Here is a 23,800-nt window from a genome sequence, read left to right as displayed (position 1 = left end):
TCTGAAAACAATAACAAAGAGCTGAGTGACGTCATTTCATTCCTTCTATAGATCCATGTTTGTCATCAGTGTTAAATTAGATTTGTTTCATTCTTGATTGCAGCCTGTGCGTCATTTATCAGGATGCTTTTATGAGTTCACAGCCAGTCCTGTCCATGGCTTTGCATTGCAACTTCACGGATCTTCAGTAGATGCCGTATCAAAGTAAGTCTTTAATACAGAGGTTGAGTTTTACTGAAATTCCGGTTCCTTGCTAATTTGAACCTAGTTTCAGTGTCTACAACAATTTCTGAGGTGCTCTTTGGAATGGTCCACATATCACTGGAGGTATTGGAGATTTGGCTAATAAAAGGTGCTTTGGGTCTCTCCTATGTAAATTGAGACTTCTCAAGGGTATAGTTTGTTAATTTCTGCATACTTTTACAAACATCTTATGTAAAATTCCTATTTTAAATATTTTAATTTGATATTTTTTTGAAAGCACATGGACATAAAAATGAAAAAAAGAAATAACGCAATCATGGATATTTTAATAAAAAATATCTCTTGTATTTGTTTCAACAACTTAAAGGGGAATCCCAATTCTTACATATTATTTTAAAGAAAAATTCCCCATCTACAATTTTAGCTCTATTGCGCAGACATGCCTGCATAGTGGATACTTTTCTGAGCTGCACATATATCAGTTAGTCACCGCTTTGTTGAAATATGGTTAATTCCGATTTTATTATTATTATTATGCCACGACATCATAAGATATCGTCGTCTAGGCATTCCTAGGAATATAGATAATTCACCAAACAAGATGTCTGATTTCAACAGGAATCACCCATGTTGTCCAAGTGAGAAAATTAGGGGTTAATAATCTGCCCAAGGAAAAAAAAACGAAAATGCCTGATGTGAGGCTCAAACCCGGGACCTTCCGGGTCACAGTACAATGCCTTAACCACTCGGCCACTTCACTCCCAATTCCGATATTGGGGGGGGGGGGGGGGGAAAGTGAGTGAGGAATCTGTCAACTCTTACCTTCCACTCTCTTTTTCTCAGCAACAAAACCTTAGCAGCATTTATGAAGGTTTTAGAATTTTGGTATGTGGATCACCACATTAGCACAATGAAGGAAAGTATCAGGATCACTGAATCAAACAAAATTGCTCTGATCTCCATAATTTTCCTCTGGGACATATACAGTATTGGTGTGCTTAAAATAATATTTTATTTCTTTGAAAGTTACTAAATTTTCGAGACATTTTGAGGACAATTTATGACAAATTTTTAATGTTTCTGTCGCCATAATTTGCATTCGCTTGGTTTCAAGAGGGATAACTTTAGCCTTTGTTAATAACTCTTCGTAGATGCCAGTATAGTAACTGTAGATGAATCTGAGACCACATGCTTGTATTTTTTCCATTTTCTTAGTATTTGCTCTTGAGCAGAAGTGCCAAATAAGTGGACAAAAGTTAAAATTTGATAAAATAAACATATGGAAAATTGTTCGTTTATTACGTTTGGACCTGGAAAGATGTCTTCCTATTCTTTTTTACATGTTTAGTTGTTGAGAGGCTTCCCTGCATATTTCCTTGATGTGAAAGTCAAATTTTAGTTGGTAGTCAATATCAATTCCAAGTAACCTTACAGTGTCTTCACATGGTATTGTTACTGAATCAATTTTAAATACTGGGCACTTATTCCGCATTCTTTTGCCCACAGCTAGAGCCTGGAACTTGTCTGGATTGACCTTCATGCAATTTATCTGGAACCAATTAGGGAACCAATTAGGGATCTGGTTCTCCTGCTCAAGGACATCAATAAGAGTTTCAAAATGTTTATGTCAGTAGATTGTGCATTATCGTCGACTTAATTCTACCTCGTACCCCAATTCCGAATTGGGTTACAAATGAAGAATCACATCGTGACTGTCAGTTCACGTTCGACTGTCAAGAAGGCTGGACGCGTCTTGTTTTGTCTATTTAATGCAAACAGTTGTGTTATTTGTTCCTTATTCTTATTGGATTTTTAATCTGTTATTGGACCTCTGACATACCAATTCCCATTGGAGTATATTATTAACACTGTGAAAGTGGTGCTTAATGATTTAAACTTTTAAGAAAATTTTTTCAATTACTTCGAATAAACAATGGAGTCAGATAAGGTTGAAGATTTGAATAGGGAACTTTCTACCCCCACGGAGGAGAAAATTAAAACAGTTCCCATAACATCTCCCGAGGGAGTGTTAACTAATACAAAGAGCCCAATTTCTTATGGACCTAGAATTGATCCCTGTGGCACCCCCCCTTTGAAACTTCTTCCCACTGACTCTCAACTTCTCCAATTTTAACTTGTTGTTTTCTTTTTGATAAATAACTGTTAATTAATATTATAGATTTTTGTGCCACCCCATATACTGAAAGTTTGCTAATTAATATGTCATGTGGCAAAAAATCAAATGCTTTAGATAAATCCATCAAAATTGCCGCTACATATTGTTTATTGTCCAACGCCTTTTTCCAGTCCTCAATTAGTTTCAAAAGTACTGTCTGACACCCATACTTTTTTCTAAAGGCACAAAAATACCCATGAAAAATGTTTTCAAAACGATCTGATAATTGTTGAAAGAGAACTTTTTCAAAAATTTTAGAAATAATTTGTAAAATACTAACGAGTCTATAATTTTTTTATGTCGAGGGGATAATTTTACCTTGTCTGGGAAAACATTTGTTCTGTTTGATTCATTTATTATAGTACATAATATTTGGTTACTATGGGGGCAATGACTGACTTTTAGAAGTTTTACTGAAATTTTATCTTCACCTGTTGCTTTTTTTTCATCTAGACCAGTGATTATTTTTAGGATTGTTTCTTGGTCAGTTTCTTTGAATTCAAATAGCAGTAAGTTTGGGTAGTTTTCTTTAATTGCCATTATGCGTTTTGTCATTTAAGACAATATTTCTTCCAATGTCAGTTGCAACATTGACAAAGATGTTGAATCTTGAGCACACTTCCAGCGTATCATTTACAATTTTATCATGCATTGTAAGAACGATTTTTTTTTTCGCCTGATCTTTGATGTTTTGAGAGAAAAGGTTTTATTGTAGGCCAGAAATTTTTGTTTTTTTCTTGTCCTCCAACACCTCTATCAAGAAAGTATTTACGAATGGATTTCTTTTTTAGTTTTTCATACCGTCAACGACATTCTGTAGTGGAAGTAAATCTTGAACGTTGCAGTGACCTAGGGTGTTGTGCCAATCCCTAAGGGTACGTGTGGACGATTGAGTATTTTTGTCACTGGAGGTTATTGATTTTAGGAAGTAAAGATGCCCGACTTGTGTTATTGGGAACTCGGTCCATTTTATGGAGATGTTTGAGGAGCTTTTCCTGAAAATAACCTCAGCATTGTGTTCCGTTGTTGCTTTCACTGAGAAAATGTCCTGTTTGAACGATGGAATGTAGAGGGCATTTCGTAGTGCGACTTTATGCCTTGTTCCGTTTGCATCTGCGATAAAAATGCTGGCATCACCGATATTTTCTACGAGGTTGTCAGCTCGACTACCATCTGCAAATTCGATAGTATGCTTTTGCGTAGAGTTGATTTTTTCTGAGAATTGGAAAATTTTGATTTGTCGGTGATAATATGGGATGATGCCCCGCTATCCACTAAAAGAGGATTTATTTGTGCATCAGCACCTTCACAATTCACATATTCAGATATTCTAAATGAAAATGAATGTCCATACACTGTGTCATTTTGGGTGTCCCGGTCCCTCATCGATTTTGCATGGCCTCAGCAAAATTCGGTATCATGTGATGGAGATTTACAATACCTGCACCAACATTGTTGATGTGAAGATTTTGTACGCTACACCAACGTGGATGGGATTCATGTTTCTTTTCTCTCCTTGAATTTGTAGGTGATCTGATGTGAAGTTTTTCAAATGATAAAATTGAGCTAGATTGTGAATTTTCACTAATGTTCTCAGTGTCTTCAAAGTTTCTTAAAGCTGTCTTAAATTCAGAGAAAGTAAGAGGATCATCTTTCTGAGTAATTACTGTTACGAAAGGTTTGTAGGTTCCTGGTAGGCCTTTCAATGTCATGGCCACCAGTAATCCATCACTAATCTTTTTTTCGGCTTCTCGGAGTGATGCTGCTGTTGTTTCAGCCCTTATGATATAATCCATCACGGTTTCATCAGTTTTGTTTTACCAGTGAAGTCAGTTCTGTGTAAAGGGTGATTATACGAGGTTTACCTTTTGGTCTATAATGGTTTCTTAGAATTTGCATTGATTTCCGGCCATCATCTTGTGCATCTCGTATAATCAGAGATAGACTATGATCGTCTAAACATTGCACTAATGCAGCGAAGATTTCTGCGTTTTTGTTAAAATCTATATTCACATCATCTTTGGCGGTAATGGTTTCGTGCAATTTTTGCAGTCTCAGATATCACATAAACTTTACCTCCCAAAGGTCGAATTTTCTTTCATCACCGTCGAAATACAGTTAAGGCCATGTTTAAATTCGATGGTGGTAATTTTATTTTACATAGAAATGTAGAAAGACTGAACAAACACTGCTTCTCTTTTGGAGGGAACACAACAAACTGAAGTGATCACTGGTAGCCTCCTTTTATTATTCTTACAAACGAGGAGAGCTCACAGAGCATAAGGGAATTAACTCATTAATTTGATGAACGAATTATAAGGTCAATAAGTACGAGTATAAGTCAACAAATTTTTCATTTCTGGCATAATTTGTGGCATAATTTCACTTCCTTTTTTTTTCTTCTTTTTTTTTGCCATAATATGGGGGGAGGAGGGGGGGCGGGGAAGAAATGGCATTTTCCTGGAGGGACAGCACTTTGAATAAAAACAAACAAATAAAATGTCTGATGAATGCTTTGTAATGTAAATCATTTATAATAAATGTGATTTTGGTTTAAAGTTGCACAGCTGGTCAGATACAGCTAAGACTGAAAATATTGTAATCTATCGTGACTTCTCCATTCATTTAGTCTATTTCTTCTATTTTTGACTATTGATTTTTAGGCAGGCCTACAAAATCAGTTCCCATCTCCACAAGAATGATATAGCTCACAATGCTTTTATATGCCGTGGTGTGGTATTTGGAGAGGAAGCAACAAGTCCCTTGACCACAGTCAGACTTTTTATATGGCCAAGGAAGAAATATATTGGTATGTGTTTGCCTTAATCATATTCAATGAGGAGCGTGAGGTATCAAAGTTACATAAGAAAACTTCTTGTTTCACATTTTCGTTTAATTCTTCACATTGATGACATCATTACCATGGATATTGTGTAGCCTTAAAATTGTACCTTCACACAAAAAATAATATTTTGCAAGCTTTGTTTTTTTTAAGTGCATTGGTGTGCTGCCGATTTCTATGTTGTAGAAAAATACAATTCATTATGCGTGAATTGAAAGGATCTAAGTTCGTTTTCATTGAATTATCCTTTAACAATAAAGTCTTTGGAAATATGCCTCACACAAATCTGATAGTGTCAAATAAAAAAATAACATTGCAATGTAAATAGTCCACACCACATTGTTTAATGATTTCTCAATGCAAATACAAAGACGTCGTTTTTACCATTTTATTATTATTATTATTATTATTATTATTATTATTATTATTATTATTATTATTATTATTATTATACATCAGTAATTTTAGTGATCTACCACTAAAAGGCATTTGGAATCTTGATAGTCTGTACCTAAATTTTGACTATATTTGCTTACTGACTTCTTGGCGTCCGCCTCATCATCAACTGACGGGAACGCCTCAGCAGCTTCTGATTCTATTGACAAATTCCCTCCATTGATCTCGATCTTCAGCAAGGTCAGCAAGAATTTTTTCTGACCTTATTTCTGATGGTCCTAGGGACAAATTTTCTCAATTGTGTTAGTTGATGTTGACATTTTCTGTAGGTGGGTTAAAGCGAGACAAAAACTAGCTAACATGGGGCTTTACATCTTTGTCGCTGTGCTTCGCATTTCACAAGTGTTGACAGCGATGTGTAGGTAGTGAACCAGTTAGTTAGCAGTCCACACCAACATAATGCAGTTGCATAAGATACTGCGTTTTTGTTATCTCTGATTGCTGATCATGCATTTAAATACAAAAAGGAATCTATCTCTATCGAGTTGAAGAGAAAAATGTTGGCATGCAATCTAGCTTATTCAACTCACAGCACCATCTAAGCTAGCTTTTTGTCTCACCTATTGAACTGTACTGGGGATTCCCAATTACATGACCACGATCATCAAGAACAGAGAGAAAATTGAACAGCATTAGTTTGAACCTCAGAACAAAAGAGCAGGGACTGCTGATGAATGCTGCTGTTGATGAAGCTGTCTCATGTAGTTCAAGCAGACTCGAGCAATCAACAGGTTGACTTTGTGGCCTGCCATTATAAGATCAGACAAAGTCACTTTAACTCTTTAAGATTCAACCCGACAAAAACCGACAACGGCCAAATATTCATGGGCGGGGTAGTCAAGACTGGCCTCAGTGTCATGGTCTCAAGTGAGTAAAGAGCTACTCGACTATGCATAAAGATATATGTAGAATGAGGCCCCAGAATTTACTAGTTACTATAAATGAAAAACAATTAACGATTTGTTTACAATGAAATAAAAATAATGATGAAATTTAATTAAAAGAGATAAACAGTGATCGTGGCAGTTACAAATAGAGATATGAATATTTTACGTAACTTATGATAGTATGTCAGGTTCGTAAGTTTACGTTTCCAGGCAGTTGATGGGCTTGGATGATCTATTCCTCTGATAACAGGATTGGACTCGTAAAATTCCACTTCCAGGCAATTGGTAAGAGGTTATAGTGTAGTACAGCGGGCTTGGGTTTGATCCTTGAAGATTATACAATCAAAGTTAAAAGCTCCGGCGTCTTAATGGTGTAGATATAATATCTACAAAGTCCCAAAAGATAAAAATCTTCCAGTATATATATAGGAATAGAGCGACTGGCCGTCCGGCATAGATTGTGGAGAGAAAGTGAGTGTAGAGTGTTAGACCTATCAGCTTTTATAATAAGTGGCTACGTGACAGAATGTAGAACGAAAAGTATTCACTAATTAGAAATTAATTCGAGGGAAGGCTATAAAAGGAAAGACGATCTAATATTAGAAGGTAAAGTTTATCTAAGCCTACCGAAATATAACTGGAGTGAGATGAATTCAGTTCTTAATAAAATAAAATTTAATAAGATAATTGTGAACAATCTTTACTGTGACACCCCCCACCCACGTTTAAAATATATTCTTTAACCATTATGGGAAAGATAGATTTTACAAACGGAAGTAAATTTACTATCATGATACTCTAGCATTAATTCATTGTTATGATTTGTGCTACAATTAAATTATTTATTAACTAGACATGGAAATGTTTATATTAACGTAGGTATATGAATGGGCGACAATAACAATGAAAGATTGTGATTACAAATCATTGTGATAAACAATAGTGATGGTAATGAAGCATGATTTAAGTCGATGATATGAAGGTAATTTTCTGAATGAAATGAATGAAAATGTAAATGGAATATTGACATTTCAATTATTAATCATAAATGAGTGAAAATTCATAACAATAATAGATAAAGAGAAGATTTCCCAAATCATGAATGGGTATGGTATATATATCCAAACAATACTCAATGTTACATTAAGTTGGGTCATCATGTTTACAAATAAAATTATCGAAATTGTGCGTTCTGATTTGGCATAATTTGCGAGGTAACCAACAGTATGCATGGGAGGTTAAGTTATACCCTTCTCACGTGTTTACACTAATCGAGAAAGTAGGTCGGCGTGAATATTTTCACAGCCTGGTATGTGAGAGATACTGAAAGTGTAATTTTGCAAAAATAGACTCCACCTTAGTACTCTACTATTATTCATTTTGTTATTTCTAATGTACGTGAGTGGTTTATGGTCCGTTTCGACCACAAACTCTTTTAGCAGTAGATATCTGCTGAATGTCTTTAAAGCAAAGACGATGGCTAGTCCTTCACGCTCTATTACAGAGTATCGTGATTCTCTGTCCAATAATTTTCTGCTTGCATATAAGCAAGGCATTAGAGTTCCCTCATGCTCCTGTAATAGTACACCTGCGATGCCCTTATCAGACGCGTCAGTTCTTACAACAAATTCTTTTGACATGTCGGGTAATTTAAGAATTGGTTCTGAACAGAGTAATGCCTTTAATTGGTTAAAGCTATTCTGACACGCTTCTGTCCAAACAATTTTGTTCGGTGACCCATTCTTTGTCAGATTTGTTAGTGGTGTCGCGATGTGCGCGAAGTTGTAAATGTATTTCCTGTAAAAATTTAGGAGCCCAAGTACTTTGCGTACTTCTTTTTTTGTCTTAGGTGGTTGCAATTGTGCGATTTTTGTTTGTTTTTCTGTCTCGGGTGTCTGTGTCCCATGACCAACGGTATGATTAATCCTGCATTTGAAGCTTCGATATTAGTAAACATAGGTTGCGACACTGTGTCTCTATCAAAATACTTTTTTAGCATATTTGCATGGAATGTCTTTGTTGTGTTGTAAATTTTAATCTCGTAATTAACATTAGATTTTACTGCTGTTATTTTGAATGGTCCTTTCCATGTAGCTAAAAGTTTACTCGAGTCATCGGGTAAGAGTATTAGTACTTTGTCACCAATCTCAAATTTTCTTGATTTGCTTTTGCGATCAGAGTATTCCTTGTATTTCTCTGCTTTTTTAGTGACGGATTCCTGTGCTAGCTTACATGTGTCCTCTATTCTGTCTTTCAGGTTTCTTACATATTCGTAAGCAAACATAATTTCGTTATTGTCCTCCTCATTCCCTTTACAAATGTCGGCTACTATATTGATCGGGCCGCGAGGTGATCGTCCATACATCAACTCAAATGGGGAGTAGCCTGTAGATTCTTGGGGTATTTCTCTATATGCAAATAGGATTGCTGGTAAGTATCTGTCCCAATCATCTGGTTTTTCTGCTGACACTTTTCTTAACATATTCTTTAGAGTGCCATTAAATCTTTCACAAAGACCATTTGCTTGGGGGTGGTAGGGAGTTGTGAATGAGTGTTGGATTCCCATGAGTTTCATGGTTTCATGCATCATATGTGATGTAAATTGGGGTCCATTGTCCGACAGTATCTCATTTGGTATGCCTATTCTGGTAAAAATTGTCATCAATGCTTCAGCTATGTGATCCGATGTAGTTGATTTCAATGCTATCGCTTCTGGCCACCTGGTTGCGTAATCGACTAGTGTTAGTATGTGTGTATGGTTTCTATCTGATTTTGTTAAAGGGCCTATAATGTCAATTGCAACTTTTTGAAAAACTTTTTCAATAACTGGGGTTGTCTCTAATGGCAATCTCGGTATTCTGCCTTTTGCGACTCTTCTTTGGCATGTGTCACACGATTTCACATATTCTCGGACGTCTTTAGTAATTCCAGGCCATGTGAAATTCTCGGATATTCTCTTCAATGTGGAAGAGCTCCCAAGATGTCCAGAAGTTATTGAATCGTGCGCTATTCCAAGGATTTTGTTTCTGTAAATACTCGGCGTGACCAGTTGTTTAGCTATTTTGTTTCTTTTCCTATGTAACCTGAACAGAATATCTTTTTCAATGATGTATTCAACTTTTGATTTCGTCCCTTTGTTTGCGATATTGAAATATGATGTTAAAGTCGGGTCCTTTTTCTGTTCTTCAATGAACGTGTTCCTGTCAAATTGTTGTGGTTCTAGAGAAATAGTCATTGGCTTCTCTGTTGTCTTAGTCATCTTTCTTGTTTCTGCTAGACAAGCTGTTTCTTGGGTTAATGACCATTCCTTTACATCTGTTGGGTTGTCTTTAAGACCTTTTATATTGCCAACAATAACATCAGCGACGGGGTTGGGAAGTATACAGCATTCCACTATTCCTGTATAGTATGGGGTTTCTATGTACACGTTAGCTGTTTCAAAGGTTTCGACTGTGCCACTGAATGTGATGCATTGTACCGTTTTTCCAGTTTTGTCTTCGTCATTGATCAAAGATGCTTTTATTCCTACTGTACTGCATCCTGTGTCTCTCAATATTTTGCAATCAGTTCCATTAGCTTTGCCTTCACAAAAAAATAGCGATCCTGATTTGTGAGTTTGTGTTAAAAGTGACATACCTTTCACGCAATACACATTTATATTTTCTCCTGACATTATTCGTGTCTGATTATTTACACTGGTTTGGAGTGATGCATTTGCAGTTTCTTTCGGATATCCCACGATTTTGTAACATTTGTCTGCTGTGTGGCCTTTCATTCCACAATATTGACATTTAATTATAGGTTTGTTGGTTTTCTTATATTCAGTATTATTGTCAGTGCTATTTCTTGTTTTGTTTTGATAGGGTCGGCTATGGTCTCTATTGAACTGTTTGTTCCATGGTTTGTTACTATGATCATCTTGTTTCACTTGCGTGTTCCGAGTGATTGATCGGCTCGTTCTATTTGAGTACTGAACTTTAGGTGTACCTGGACTCTGAGCAGCGGCAGCGTAGTATGGTTCCTTCAATGTTCTGCTAAGGGGTGTCAATGGATGTGCGCTGTTAAAGTTTTCTGCGTAGATTTTTAATTTGTCCAAGTTTTCTGGCTTTCTCTCTTTAAAGAATGCGACTAAATCTGGGTTGCAAGCTTGATAGATTCGATTCTTCAGCGTGAGATAGTAAAGGCCTGCAAAGTCGTCTTGTTTTACGTTTGCCAACTCAAGCCACCGATTTAGAAATTGAGTAATTCGGTTCACGAATGTATTAAAGTCTTCTCCACTTTCCGGTTTTGCAGTGTGAAACCTTTCCTGGTAACCATCTTCCGTTAATCTAAATCTTTTTAGTAGAGCGTCTTTAATTTTTCCATAGTCATCTGCATCTTCAGTTGTTAAGGTATAGAAAACTTTTAGCGGTTCTCCAGATAAGCAGTTAATCAAGGCTGTGGCCCATTTGCTTTCTGGCCAACGATAACCTTTAGCCTGAACTTCGAATCGGTGTAAGAAGGATTCTAGACAGTCTGAGCGTTCATCGTATGTTGGCATGCGTGGAAGTTTCACGAAAAATTCATCACTATTATTATGTTTTCTTTCATGACCGGTTTTTGTTTTTTCAATTTCCAGCATCATTTGGGTCCTTTTGGTTTCTTCTTCTGCTAAAGCTATTTGTCTTTTTAGTTCCCTTTCTTGGACTCTTTCTTCTCGTTCTTCTCTACGTATTCTTTCTTCGTGTTCTTTTTCTTCTCTACGAATTCTTTCTTCGTGTTCTTTTTCTTCTCTACGAATTCTTTCTTCATTTTCTTCTCTACGAATTCTTTCTTCATTTTCTTCTCTACGAATTCTTTCTTCGTGTTCTTTTTCTTCTTTACGAATTCTTTCTTCATTTTCTTCTCTACGAATTCTTTCTTCATGTTCTTTTTCTTCTTTTACTTTCTCTTCGCACCATGAAAATATTCTTTCCTGGGGTATTTCTAAGTCCTTTGCGAGACTTAAGTATCTTTTATATGCTTCCATGTTGCAATAAATTAGTTACGATGTTTTATATATATTATATTGACAGGATACTGTTACTGACTGTTTTATTTATTTACACTTACTGGAATGAACTGTTCTATTTTTAGAAATCTCTCTCTCTTATTTCAACTTATTATGTATGTTGAATTTGATGCCTTTTATCGTTATATCTTATAAAGCAATGTGTCAATACAATGCGTAGTTATTATGACTTGTGTCAATAACAATGTGTCAATCGCGTGTACTCTAAACTATGTTACTACGAAAAATGTATCACCAATGTGTGTGACTCGTCGTTAGTTTGTGTACAATTATTCGCAATGACGCTAATATACTAGAGTGTGATAACAATAATAGGATGCCAAAATAATCCCAAGTTATCTATCACTAAATATAACACGACGGCTAGTAGACTCCTTTTATTATTATTTAGTTTTTAAAGACTCACTTTTCAGAACATAATATATAAGTGGTTTTCGGTAACAGTAATATGCCAAAAATGCATTTAAAACAAATCACTATGCAAAACAAATCACGATGTCTATAGTTACTATGTGATGCCCAACTCATGTAAAAGAGAATAATGAAGGATATATTTACCAACTCAGTTCGTGGCTGGGACCTCTCTCTTGTTCAATGGTTGTTCAACAATTGTAATTAGGCATTGAAGAGTGTTTAACAGTGATGTCTGAAATACAAAACAATAAAATATCGTAAGATTTACAATAGTTACAAAATGTGTTCACAACACTGAGTGATTGGATGATAGGTGAATGAATCGTTATGGAATGTAAACATATTGAAAACAATTCATGAATGAGGCAAACAACAAAATGAAATGTGTGATATAATAACAAAGTGGACAAGGAATGAATGAATGAATGAAAAACTGAGTGAATAGATGAATGAATGAATGGATAATGTATGAATGAAAGAATGAAGGGAGGAATAAATGTATGAATGATTGGATAAATGAGTGAATAAACGAATGAATGGATGAATGAATGAATGAATAAATAAATGAATGAACAATGAATGAATGAATAATTTATAAGTGAATAAATGAATGAAGGAATGAATCAATAAAATGCTATTCAATTTGAATGAAAGAATGAATGGATAAATTGCTATTCCATTTAAATGAAGAAATGAAAAGAAAAAAAAATTAATCCTGTAAATAGGGAGTTCAATTAAAATATGATCAAGTGGGGCAATTAAGAGTTTTACAATTTAAACTTTAAAGTTAAATGAAATAGATATAAGTAACTAAATAAATTCAATTCTTTATATGTGTCCCCTCCAAAATGTCATGGTCTCAAGTGAGTAAAGAGCTACTCGACTATGCATAAAGATATATGTAGAATGAGGCCCCAGAATTTACTAGTTACTATAAATGAAAAACAATTAACGATTTGTTTACAATGAAATAAAAATAATGATGAAATTTAATTAAAAGAGATAAACAGTGATCGTGGCAGTTACAAATAGAGATATGAATATTTTACGTAACTTATGATAGTATGTCAGGTTCGTAAGTTTACGTTTCCAGGCAGTTGATGGGCTTGGATGATCTATTCCTCTGATAACAGGATTGGACTCGTAAAATTCCACTTCCAGGCAATTGGTAAGAGGTTATAGTGTAGTACAGCGGGCTTGGGTTTGATCCTTGAAGATTATACAATCAAAGTTAAAAGCTCCGGCGTCTTAATGGTGTAGATATAATATCTACAAAGTCCCAAAAGATAAAAATCTTCCAGTATATATATAGGAATAGAGCGACTGGCCGTCCGGCATAGATTGTGGAGAGAAAGTGAGTGTAGAGTGTTAGACCTATCAGCTTTTATAATAAGTGGCTACGTGACAGAATGTAGAACAAAAAGTATTCACTAATTAGAAATTAATTCGAGGGAAGGCTATAAAAGGAAAGACGATCTAATATTAGAAGGTAAAGTTTATCTAAGCCTACCGAAATATAACTGGAGTGAGATGAATTCAGTTCTTAATAAAATAAAATTTAATAAGATAATTGTGAACAATCTTTACTGTGACACTCAGTAAGTAAAATCCAATCGTTGTGAAGGAAATGACAGGCCCTGTCACTGCCGCAGGGTGTTTTCAGCTTTGATTTTTATAAATTTGCCGACAGAAAAGAAAATTTGTTTCAGAAATTTCGATTTGGATCCTATTTTATTTGCGGGTGAAAATCATTGACATTGCACTTTGTTTGGTAAAAATCGGTAAAAAATTACGACTTTGGTGATGAAAAATGACTTTGAAGACAATTATTATAAACTTTTAAAAATATTATGAATAATTTATAACTCCCTTATTTGTGGGTCGATTTTGTCATTCGAGGTATCAATTTTATTGTAATAATTTTCTGATGCGAAATTATTACTTTGTAATTTTAGCACCAAGAAAAATAGTCGGTGAATAAATTTGTTACACCTCTTTGATAGACCGCCGACCGTCCATTCGTGTAGAATTGTGAATCAAGCGTCTCAAAGTCTTCGACCAATCACAGGCTATCTATCCAGCTGGTCGAAACAAAGACACTTCTCCCCCGTCGATGTATTACGCTATTTTTATGCAAGGAACATAACATCTTATTGAGTAGGCCTAAAAGCTAAAATCTAAAAGTAAAAAATATAATTCTGAGGAATTTGAAAGTCACATTGCTGAAATCAGCTTGAAAAAAGAAGTACATTGGTCTTTGTTTCATAAAAATCGGTTGAAAACCAACTGTTTTACGAATAAATTTGATTTTAAAAATTGCTTTTGTTTATTTTAGCTTTCTTTAGCAACTTTTTTATTTATCGGCCGATTTTCTTGATTTTTATATCATTCTTTATATCTCAAAGAGACGAGATCAGTGGTATACTTTGTTTCAAATGTAACTAGAACATAATTTGGCTTTTTTACCTATCAACCATGCCTGGGTAATTTATTCATCAACGTGGCGATTGTGACGCACCTATTCCATGGCCGTCTTCCACTGCCTCAACGATGATTCAATTGATTGTTGACGGCTGTTGACACGTGAGCTGCCAGAACGACCAATCGTTGAACGGTCAAGATGCTCAGTAGCCAATCGTTCTTCGGTCAAAAAACTTAAGAACTCACGAGAACAAAAGTTTGAAATTTGGTGATGGACGGACCTATGAAATCGTTTCTGGGCGGAGTTTAGCCATGAGTGACCGTAGAAAACGAAAAGGCGACTACAGATATCAAAGAGTAGGCTTATATCATCAAAGGATATCTACATGATTGACATGGCCATATAGGGAACTCATTATCTACTCCCCCAAAAAGAATCTGAACACGAGAGGGTTAAGACATGCTCAGAAAGATGGGTTTTTAAACAAGAAATGGAATGACTGACTCTGTCTTTTCAAAACGCGACATGATAATATTTTTAATATAACTTACTTTAGCAGAAAACTCCCCTGCTGGAAAAAAAACATCCATAGTTAACTACTTTACTCTCTCAAAAGTCAATTTGTTGTAAGTCAATAAATGAAAATTTGTCAGAATTTTCTTCCTAGATTGATAAGCAGAAAAATGTTGAGACTGTTAACTTTTTCTTCTTCTGATTGATCAAATAAGGACCAAGTTGCACGTAACTAGATTTAGCTATAAATATATTTTCCATTTTTATCATGACAAAATTTAAAATATCATCTAAAGCAAGTTAGTTGTTTATCCAATAAATTGTAGTAACCAAAACACATTTGAATAACCTTCCTAAATGCAGTATCCTTTACCCCATTTTTCATAGGAGATTCATCTGAAGGTGACCCTGCTAAAGAACCATTCAATCTAGCCTGCATTGAGCTGGCTGGCTTCTTAGTAATGAAAGGTTAGTATTATTATTTTAGTCTGTTTGAAATAAAACTATACTCTTCTTGGATTTATCTGCTTATATAATACCATTTATATCACCATTGCATCAACACAAAATTAGAAAGCAATATAAGAAGGGGTTTGTTTTTTCTAAATATTTTTAAAACACTTATTGATTAAAAAAAAAAAGAAAAAGAAATTAAGACTTGTTTTCGACTGACTGCGGGATGAATATTGTCTAAATCATTAAATGTTATAAAATATACAAGGGACGTTTGAAAAGAAAATGGAATCTTGTCATGACCCAAAAAGTTGTTAATACATCCACTTGAAACTCCCATGATCTAGAGAGTCTCTCTTTAGCTAATTTTAAACGAAGCTCCCATGCAGATCAATGCCTTTTTCCTATTAATGGCATTTTAATTGCCAAAACCGGTAAGTGTCAGACAGTGCCAGATCTGGACTGAAGTTATCAAATATTCCAGTAGATTTTATTTCGATTGAAGTCCTCATCAGGCCAATGGCAGTGAGGTGTGTCTTGACTATGCCCTTATATTGACATTGGTCCAGATTTCCACTCTGTGAAGCTTACATACTTGACTTATTGCTAATTCTAATTGCCTTCTAATCTTCGGACTGGGACACTTTGGCAACTTCTCAGATTTGTTGTGTGAGTTCTTTCCACTGATGACGGTTTGCTGCGATGGACTCAGGTATTCTAACTCCTTTTGGCATCTCAGTTTTTGTGTATCATTGAGTCGCTTGAGGTCTTTATTTATTGTAGCATATATATGTGTTATGTCTGCTTGGTGTAAAAAAAAAAAAAGCACCATTGCCTTATTTGCTGAAATATTTCTGTCTCTCCCTAAAATATGTCCAAATAGTCTTCATCTTATTTTTAAAAATTTAATCAATAGCTGTGTTTTTTTTTTTTTGCATTTGGGTGGATATTTCAAATTCTCCTTCGCTGTTTCCTATGGAAGGCATCTATTTTATTTTCTTCACTTTTAGTTAGTGCCCATGTTCCACAGTGGTAAATAAGTACTGATTTACCAAGGCTCTTGTATACCTTTATTTTTGTTTTTCTTTTTGGTCTGTTGTTTCCCAGCCATACGTGTGTCAGCTTATTGAGAGCGGCTATGGGCAGATGCTTTTTGTCTTTCTATGTCTTCTTTGTCTCCAATTAACGATTTCACCTTTTTTGTATTTTTCCACTCTTGTTCGTTTTTGTCAAGTTTCGTAATTTTGGTTTTATGGCATTTACAAAAAGATTGTGTTTTTCTTATGCTTCATGTATGACTTTTACGTTGAGATCTTGTCTAGTGATGAAATCAATATCGTCTGCATATATTATTTCTGATGGATTGTGGGATTCAAATACCATTTGAGGAGCAGGCAAAACGGTGCATACTTCCTTTAGAGCATGTTCCATGTATACAATGGATAAAACCAGTATTCTCCTAGGGGGGGAGGGGGGGGGGGGTTCCAATATTAGTTAAGTTAAGAACGAAATATTCCAATATTAGTTAAGAACGGTATTTGGGTTGTTGCTCCATTCACTAAGGTGTTTACCCATGTCTCACTAAGTAGAAAATTCACTATTATTGTTTTCAATATGTTTAGCAGGGTATGGTAATCTATTGAGTCAAATGCTGCTGACATGTCTATCCCAGTGGTGATGATATTAACTTTTTCAGATAGAGTTTTCACAGCCAGCCATCTATGCATCCACACAACATTTGTGGTGCTTCTTTCTTGGCGAAATCCACTTTGGCTGTGTGATAAGCATGTTTATATGTGTGGTTGTATCCTGTTAAGAGTTATTATGAACAGTGTTTTTTGAATGGTGTTCAGTAGGGTTATAATTTTTAGGTTCCTTGGATGTCCTTTGATCTTTCCAGAAATTAATGACCCTTATGTTGAGGGGCTTGTGTTTTCCTAATTTGATATTAAATATGTCGTCAAAGTGTTCTTCTGTTTATATTTTTGAAACCCATCTGGTACAAATAGTCCAATACCCCAATATGTCATAGTCAATTTCATGAATTTTTGAAATTTCTTTACTCTCCTATCACATTTGGTCGTCTTGACAACTGAATTTTTTTTCATTTTGGCCGATCACATTTAGGTTCATTTTGTAGAGCTGTACAACTGTTTTTAAAATATCTCACCATATGTTTTGGTAATTTCATGATGAATTTTAGGTTTTCTTCCTTTTGTAAACAAAAAGTGGATAATGGATCTGACCTCCAGCTGTGACCATTCTGTGATTCGAGTCACCATCTTAATTATAATAGTGTTTAATTTTGGTTCCATTGATAGTATTGAATTTTCACAACTTCTAACCCATGATATGATACGAAATTGTTTGTATGTTACTTCGATAAGGACAAATTTAATTTTCATTTTGTGTAAATTTCAAGCACACAATGAAATTGTCATTTTTCAAAAGGAATTATCAGAATGTTGAAGAAACGTTGTTTTGTAAGTCATTGGTGTTCTTAAATGTCATCCCACACATACTGTCCTCCGGCAACCTCCACAGATGGAAATCTAAATTACTAAATCTGGGGCTGTTGGGGCGCCAGGGATGGTTCGTCCTACGGCTAATAATTTTTTGGCCAAAGTGATCTCCTATCCTTCTTTTCAATTGAATTCAAACAATGAGGAACTGCTCCATGTTGCTGGAACCATTGGTTTCCTCGATTTTCACCCCCACTCTTTGCCCTAGCTTTTCCAAATAAAGTTTGCTGCAAAAAGACATAATTTCCCTCATCATCAAAAAAGAAAAGTGGTTTGGTGATTCAATTAAAACTGAATGAAATCCTTTCTCGTACAATTTGTATGAGGGGGATAACCCCCCAAAAGTGAAGGGTTGTTAACATATCTGTTCGTTTACAAATGAACTTAATTACTTAACCAAATGTTTTCAATGAATTTTTAAATTATGGTTTATTTTGTCCAGGAACCATTGGCACACACCAGTTCTTGCATTTGGATCAGAATCTAAAAGACAATGCATTTGTTCTACCTATGGCTTAAGATGAAGATTGGGTTTTGTTATTTGGTGCAAAGATTCTTGATTCAAACCAACTTCAAGCACACGTCGATGGATATATTATCCAGACAGCCTGGCAGAAGAACGATTTGGAAATAATGTTGCATGCAAGTTTTTCCATTGTTGTTTGGAAGGGATTTTTATTGTTTATTCCGACTTTCTACAGATCCAAACATTTGAATGCACAAACCCATCTTAGTATGTTTTGCTTAAATGAAAGTTCTTGAGCTTTTCGCCTGCCTATCAATGTTGAACTTTATTGCAAATTGTTGCGTTGCTGATTTGAAAGACTTGTTTTTTAATATTCATCAATCACAAAAGACTCTAACTGCAGTGAATTGCTTTGCCTTACCAAGATGTAAACAATCTTGAAAACTGGCTGTGCTTTGTGTCATGGAAATTGCGACATTTCAAACTGTCTTGTGTTCTATATCGGTACTCTTGGGTACATTATCAAGAAAGTTAGGGGTCCATATTTTTATTTCACTTGAGCCTATCAAGTGAACCAATTACAGATCTCCATTTCTCACATAATCTATGATAGTTTGTTTTTCTTGGGAATGCTGGCTCAGAAGTTTTAATAATTACTTTTTTACTTCAAATGTTTTATTTATTTAGTTCTATTTTCCTACAGATTTTTATACATAGCTGGATTGATTATTTCATCATTTACTGTGTGATTAAGTTTCACTGTTTTTTACTTATTTTTTTTTCCAAATATTGCAGAGGCCAAATCATATGAAACATACACAGAGGCTGATGTTGATACATATTCCAGTGCTTTTCGGCTGGATGAGTCAGATTACAAGAGTATAAGGAATCATGTCATTGATGTGGGATCTGAGAATTCATCTAGTTCATAGTTATTAATTATCTTAAACGGACAGGAAATGCCAATAAATAAGTATTCCAATTACTCTGTGTTATAATAATTGTAATAATACATAGCATTTGTATAGCTCAAGCAGCCGATAAAGTTTGAAAGGGTCGCTAAAGCACTTTTAATATAAGACGGTAATAGGTCATTACAGTCAGCTGTTTTCAAGTTATCTGAGTTTGAAAACGACCACCTTCGAAATTCATAATTTTTCACTTCCTACCCCTTTCTTTGCTCAACATCTTATCAAACAAAATAAACAAACAAATACATGAAATTTTATTCAAAATAAAGACTAGAAAACAAAACGATCTTTAGTTTAATATGTTGTGGTAAAATTTGTTGTGGGTTCCTTTGAAGATTTTTAGTTGAAGTTGGATAGTTTTCACCGTTGTAGGCAAATTTTCACTAGGTTTTGAATATCTCTTATGTTTATTAATTTTCTTTTTACGTTAATGGCAACTACTCAAGTTTACTTCATGATAAACAGTTGATGGGTGCTTAAAAATGCACTATTTCCTCTATGTAAATTTATAATTTAAGCCTAAATGTAATAGAAATATATCTGAATGTTTGTTGGGATCCATTAATTATCTGTGGTATAACTACTGGTTGTAAAGGTACAACTCTTTTAAAGTTTGCCTTTTGTTGGGTGTTTTAAATTCTTTAAGGGTAATAGTTTATTATTACTATTTATTTACTATTATTATGTTTGTGGGATCTCATTTGAAATAGATACATTTTATTACTTTGCCAAGTATTAGTGTACAGGGTATTCATAAAGTCTTTCCTTGATATCAAAGAGTTATTATTCTAAAACCACTATTTGCATCTTGTTTTCACCAACTTTAAGAAAAAGTTATACATTTATGCCTATTAATTCTTGACATTCATTACACCACCAAAGTCAGCAAAATGAACATAAACTTAAAAGACCTCATTTTTCTCTCCTTCTATTTCGAAATAACATCAGTGTGACAAAAAGATCCTTTTGTAATGTGATTGCATGAAACGAAATTGCCATAGGTAGCTCAACAACGTTTTATAGCCAATTTGGCAGACCATTGCATAAGATGAAAATAATTTTTATTAAACCGGTATTCTAATTTTTCTGAGACACACAGTGTCAGAGATTTACCACACTCTTGTGGATCAATCATTGTCGATAAAACTGTTCAGGAGGTGCCACACACCTTTGAGTTTAATCTCTGCCAGTCTACACTCAAAGCATCGACTGCACTTGGCATTCCAAAAAGCATTGTTCACAAGATTTTGAGAAAACAACCCACTTGTCTCCGCAGTCAAACAACTGTTTGCGTAGAAGAACTTTTGAAAAAAACAAATGGCATGAGGTATACCTGAATAATAATTTCTTCAAGGGGTTAGCTTTTCAAATGAGTGGACATTCCATTTATCCGGTAAAGTAATTAGATATGATGTCACTAAAAAATGTGATTGAAAGATAAATGACAGAAAGATAAAGAGCATTCCAAAAGGATGTTTGGTATGGGCAGATGCGCAAAAGAGTTAAGGCCCATTTTTCTTTACAGAGATAATGATAACTGTAAATTATGTCTATTTATTAGATATTCTAAAAAATTGTGCTGCATTCCAATTTTTTAAATATCAGCCTTGGGTACTTTATTCAGTGGAGACATGTTGGAGACATGCCAATTGCGAATTTCTAAATGCTTGTTTCCAGACAGATTTTTGGGAGAAATGGACTTGATCGCGTGGCCACCTGGGTCACTGGACATTACTCCTTATGACTTTTTCCTGTGGTGTTGAATCAAAGACATTGTTTATTCAGCTCCCAGACAGATGTTGAGACGATTACAATGAAAATTGGGGCTGCTATTGAATCAGTCACAAAACAAAAGCTACAAAACACATGGAAAGAACTAGAAAAGAAAGCTGAATATGCTTGTAGGCCACCATGGCAACCATGTTGCGAGTTGGGTGGAAGAACATGCTCAACAAAATATAATTCATTTTTTATTCACATGTCCACATTTAAAGTATAATATTAGATGTAACATTTATCTATTACAGATTTTATCAAACAAGAAATGATTTTATGGATACCCTGCATTATATAAAATGGGAATATTGTAAATCAGTTTTTATATTAATGATGACGTCATAGTTTGTAATCATGGTATTAGGGTAGTAAGTCATTTAACTGAAATGTTTTCACTTTTTTATGGTTCACTAACATAGACTGCAGATTAATGCGTTGGGAGGAGTTTTATTGGGGGGTTTTTTTAATGCAAATTCTGACTATGTGAAGCTCTTCCCTAATGGAGTTTATCTAGTTCCTCTTATTCTTTTCTTGTATGCAGAACTGAAGGAGTGCATTTATTTTTCATGTTTCCTGAAAATTAAACGGAAATAAAAAGTTTCAAAGACTGGAAAATTTGGGTGTCTTTTTGGTTCAGAAGTGGGAATGTCAGCTCACATTTTTGCTTTCAATTGAAGAAAATCAGTTCGATCCGTCAGTATATTACAATTGGAACATGTAAAACATTAGTTGTTTCCCTCATTTTTTCGAAACTAGATTATTGTAATTCTCTGCTTGTCAGCTTGCTTTGGTCTTCTATAAAACAATTACAATTGCAAAACAGTGCAGCAAGATTAGTTTTTGGCAAACGAAAGTTTGATCATGCAACCCCTTTGTTGGCCTCTCTCCACTGGTTGCCCATTGAATATCGCACATATTACAAAGCAGTGGGTCTTGTTTATAAGTGTTTGGCTTACCAGTCTATCTCACAGATCGCGTGGTCATGTGTATATTTGAAAATTACACTTTAAGATCATGTAATGACCGAATGAAAATTTCGGGAAAGAGATCAAGAACAAAATTTGGTGGTAGATCGTTTGCTTGTTTCAGCCCCAAGATTTGGAATGAACTACCACGTGGTCTGAGGGAGTGCAAGTCTTTGCCTGCCTTTAAAAAGAATCTCAAGACACACCTTTACTGTATTTGCTTTTTTTTTTGACGCTATCGACCCTGGATTTGGCTATGAATTGATTGCATTGTATGCTCTTTATTTTTTTTTTTTTACTATTTTTTATTTTCCTCCAATTTGATAATTTACACCAGATCGACCCTGGATTTGGCTATGAATTGATTGCATTGTATGCTCTTTATTTTTTTTTTTTTACTATTTTTTATTTTCCTCCAATTTGATAATTTACACCAGAGATTATGTTTTACACGAGAATAAGCGCTTAATAAATGTGTATTAAGATACACATAATAAGATTTTGTTTGAATATACTCATTGTACATAAAATGGTTGTTTTAATATACTATTATTATATACAGCGTTGCTCTAATATTCTAAATATGCAATAACTTTTATCTGTATTTTTCTCTTTGTTCAGCTTTCGGTTTTTAATCTGACAAAAGTTAAAACTTGATTTATATAAGATGGTTTTGACAATAAAAAGTTACCTTTTCGGTCCTCGTGGCCTGAAATGCCTCCTCCTTCAATTACGGGAATGACTTAGTTGAATACAGTTTTGATACTATTCAAACTGTTGTATGTTTTAAGCTTTAGCTAAACAGAAGATCATCACTTTTGATTTCAAAACAAAGTTTGATCTACTTGAGGTTTTCGGTTAAAAATAAACGTCCTGAGAAAAAATGAAAACCTTCAGAACAGCTGCTGGTGCAAGATAAAAATGTGAAAGAAAAAAAAGGTTTTTATTTTTGCAATACATTCGACCTGGGGAAAGGGGTTTTATTGTTGTTTTTTTTTGTTTTGTTTTTTTTTGGTAAGAAAATGAATGTCGTCTCTTCTTTGTTTAAAGTTATTAAAGAACCAAAAGAATAACATATTTGAAACAAAAATTAATCTCACGAATTTTTATAACCTTTTCCCCTAACTGGCTGATAGTAGTATTATTTATATGTGTTGAAAATAAATTATGTTAGCGCTCTTTTGACTGCATGCCACGTCCAGAATTTTCAGAATTGCATATTGGCATCTGCTGACCTGAATTAAAACGCTTTGAGTACATTTAAAATATGTTAGGGTATAAATCTTCAGGGATTTAAAACATTTTTTTTTTTTTGGGGGAAGGCTCAATTGCCTTTGTTCCAACATTGCATAGCAGGAGTTCTGAAAATGGATCAGAGACATTCGAGTCAGATGAAGGCATTATGTCAACTATGATTCTTTTAACAGCAAGAGGAACAAGGCGACTTCTTTTTTTTTTTTTTTAAGGAAGAGCTATTAACGTTCTTTTTCAAAGCTTGAATTCTCGTTTGCTTCATTCTGTTACAGTCCACAACTTCACTCAAGCAGGCATGTGTTTCCTATTTGTTTTACGGCCAATTTTAAGAGATTCACTCAAGTTTACCATTGCATTTTTGTGTTTACTTGAGAAAGGCCGAAACGTCGTTTGTTTTGTGTTGTTCATTCATGAGTCAGATTTACTCCC

General features: G+C 34.5%; 1 protein-coding gene across 3 annotated transcripts in view; it reads left to right on the top strand.

Annotated features, from left to right (window-relative positions):
• The window catches only part of LOC144980260 (GDP-D-glucose phosphorylase 1-like), a 52,403-nt gene extending 29,789 nt beyond the window's left edge, over positions 1 to 22,614 (top strand). For 2 of the 3 annotated variants that reach the window (XM_078927892.1, XM_078927898.1), the window contains exons 8-11: positions 104 to 204; positions 5,044 to 5,189; positions 15,352 to 15,432; positions 19,201 to 22,614. In XM_078927892.1, the coding sequence (XP_078784018.1) occupies positions 104 to 204; positions 5,044 to 5,189; positions 15,352 to 15,432; positions 19,201 to 19,337 (465 nt within the window). In that variant the 3' untranslated portion in view covers positions 19,338 to 22,614. Of the gene's footprint in view, positions 1 to 103; positions 205 to 5,043; positions 5,190 to 15,351; positions 15,433 to 18,381; positions 18,582 to 19,200 lie in introns of all 3 variants that reach the window. The other variant, XR_013646850.1, reaches the window with a different exon arrangement.
• The last annotated feature ends 1,186 nt before the right edge of the window (positions 22,615 to 23,800 follow it).

This window comes from Berghia stephanieae, chromosome 1 (assembly GCF_034508935.2).
Source record: "Berghia stephanieae isolate SIO BIC M18660-M18661 chromosome 1, UCSD_Bste_1.3, whole genome shotgun sequence".
Taxonomy (NCBI): Eukaryota; Metazoa; Mollusca; class Gastropoda; order Nudibranchia; family Aeolidiidae; genus Berghia; species Berghia stephanieae.
The sequence above is the reverse complement of the archived record's forward strand: the minus strand, read 5'-3'. Positions and strand labels throughout refer to the sequence as shown.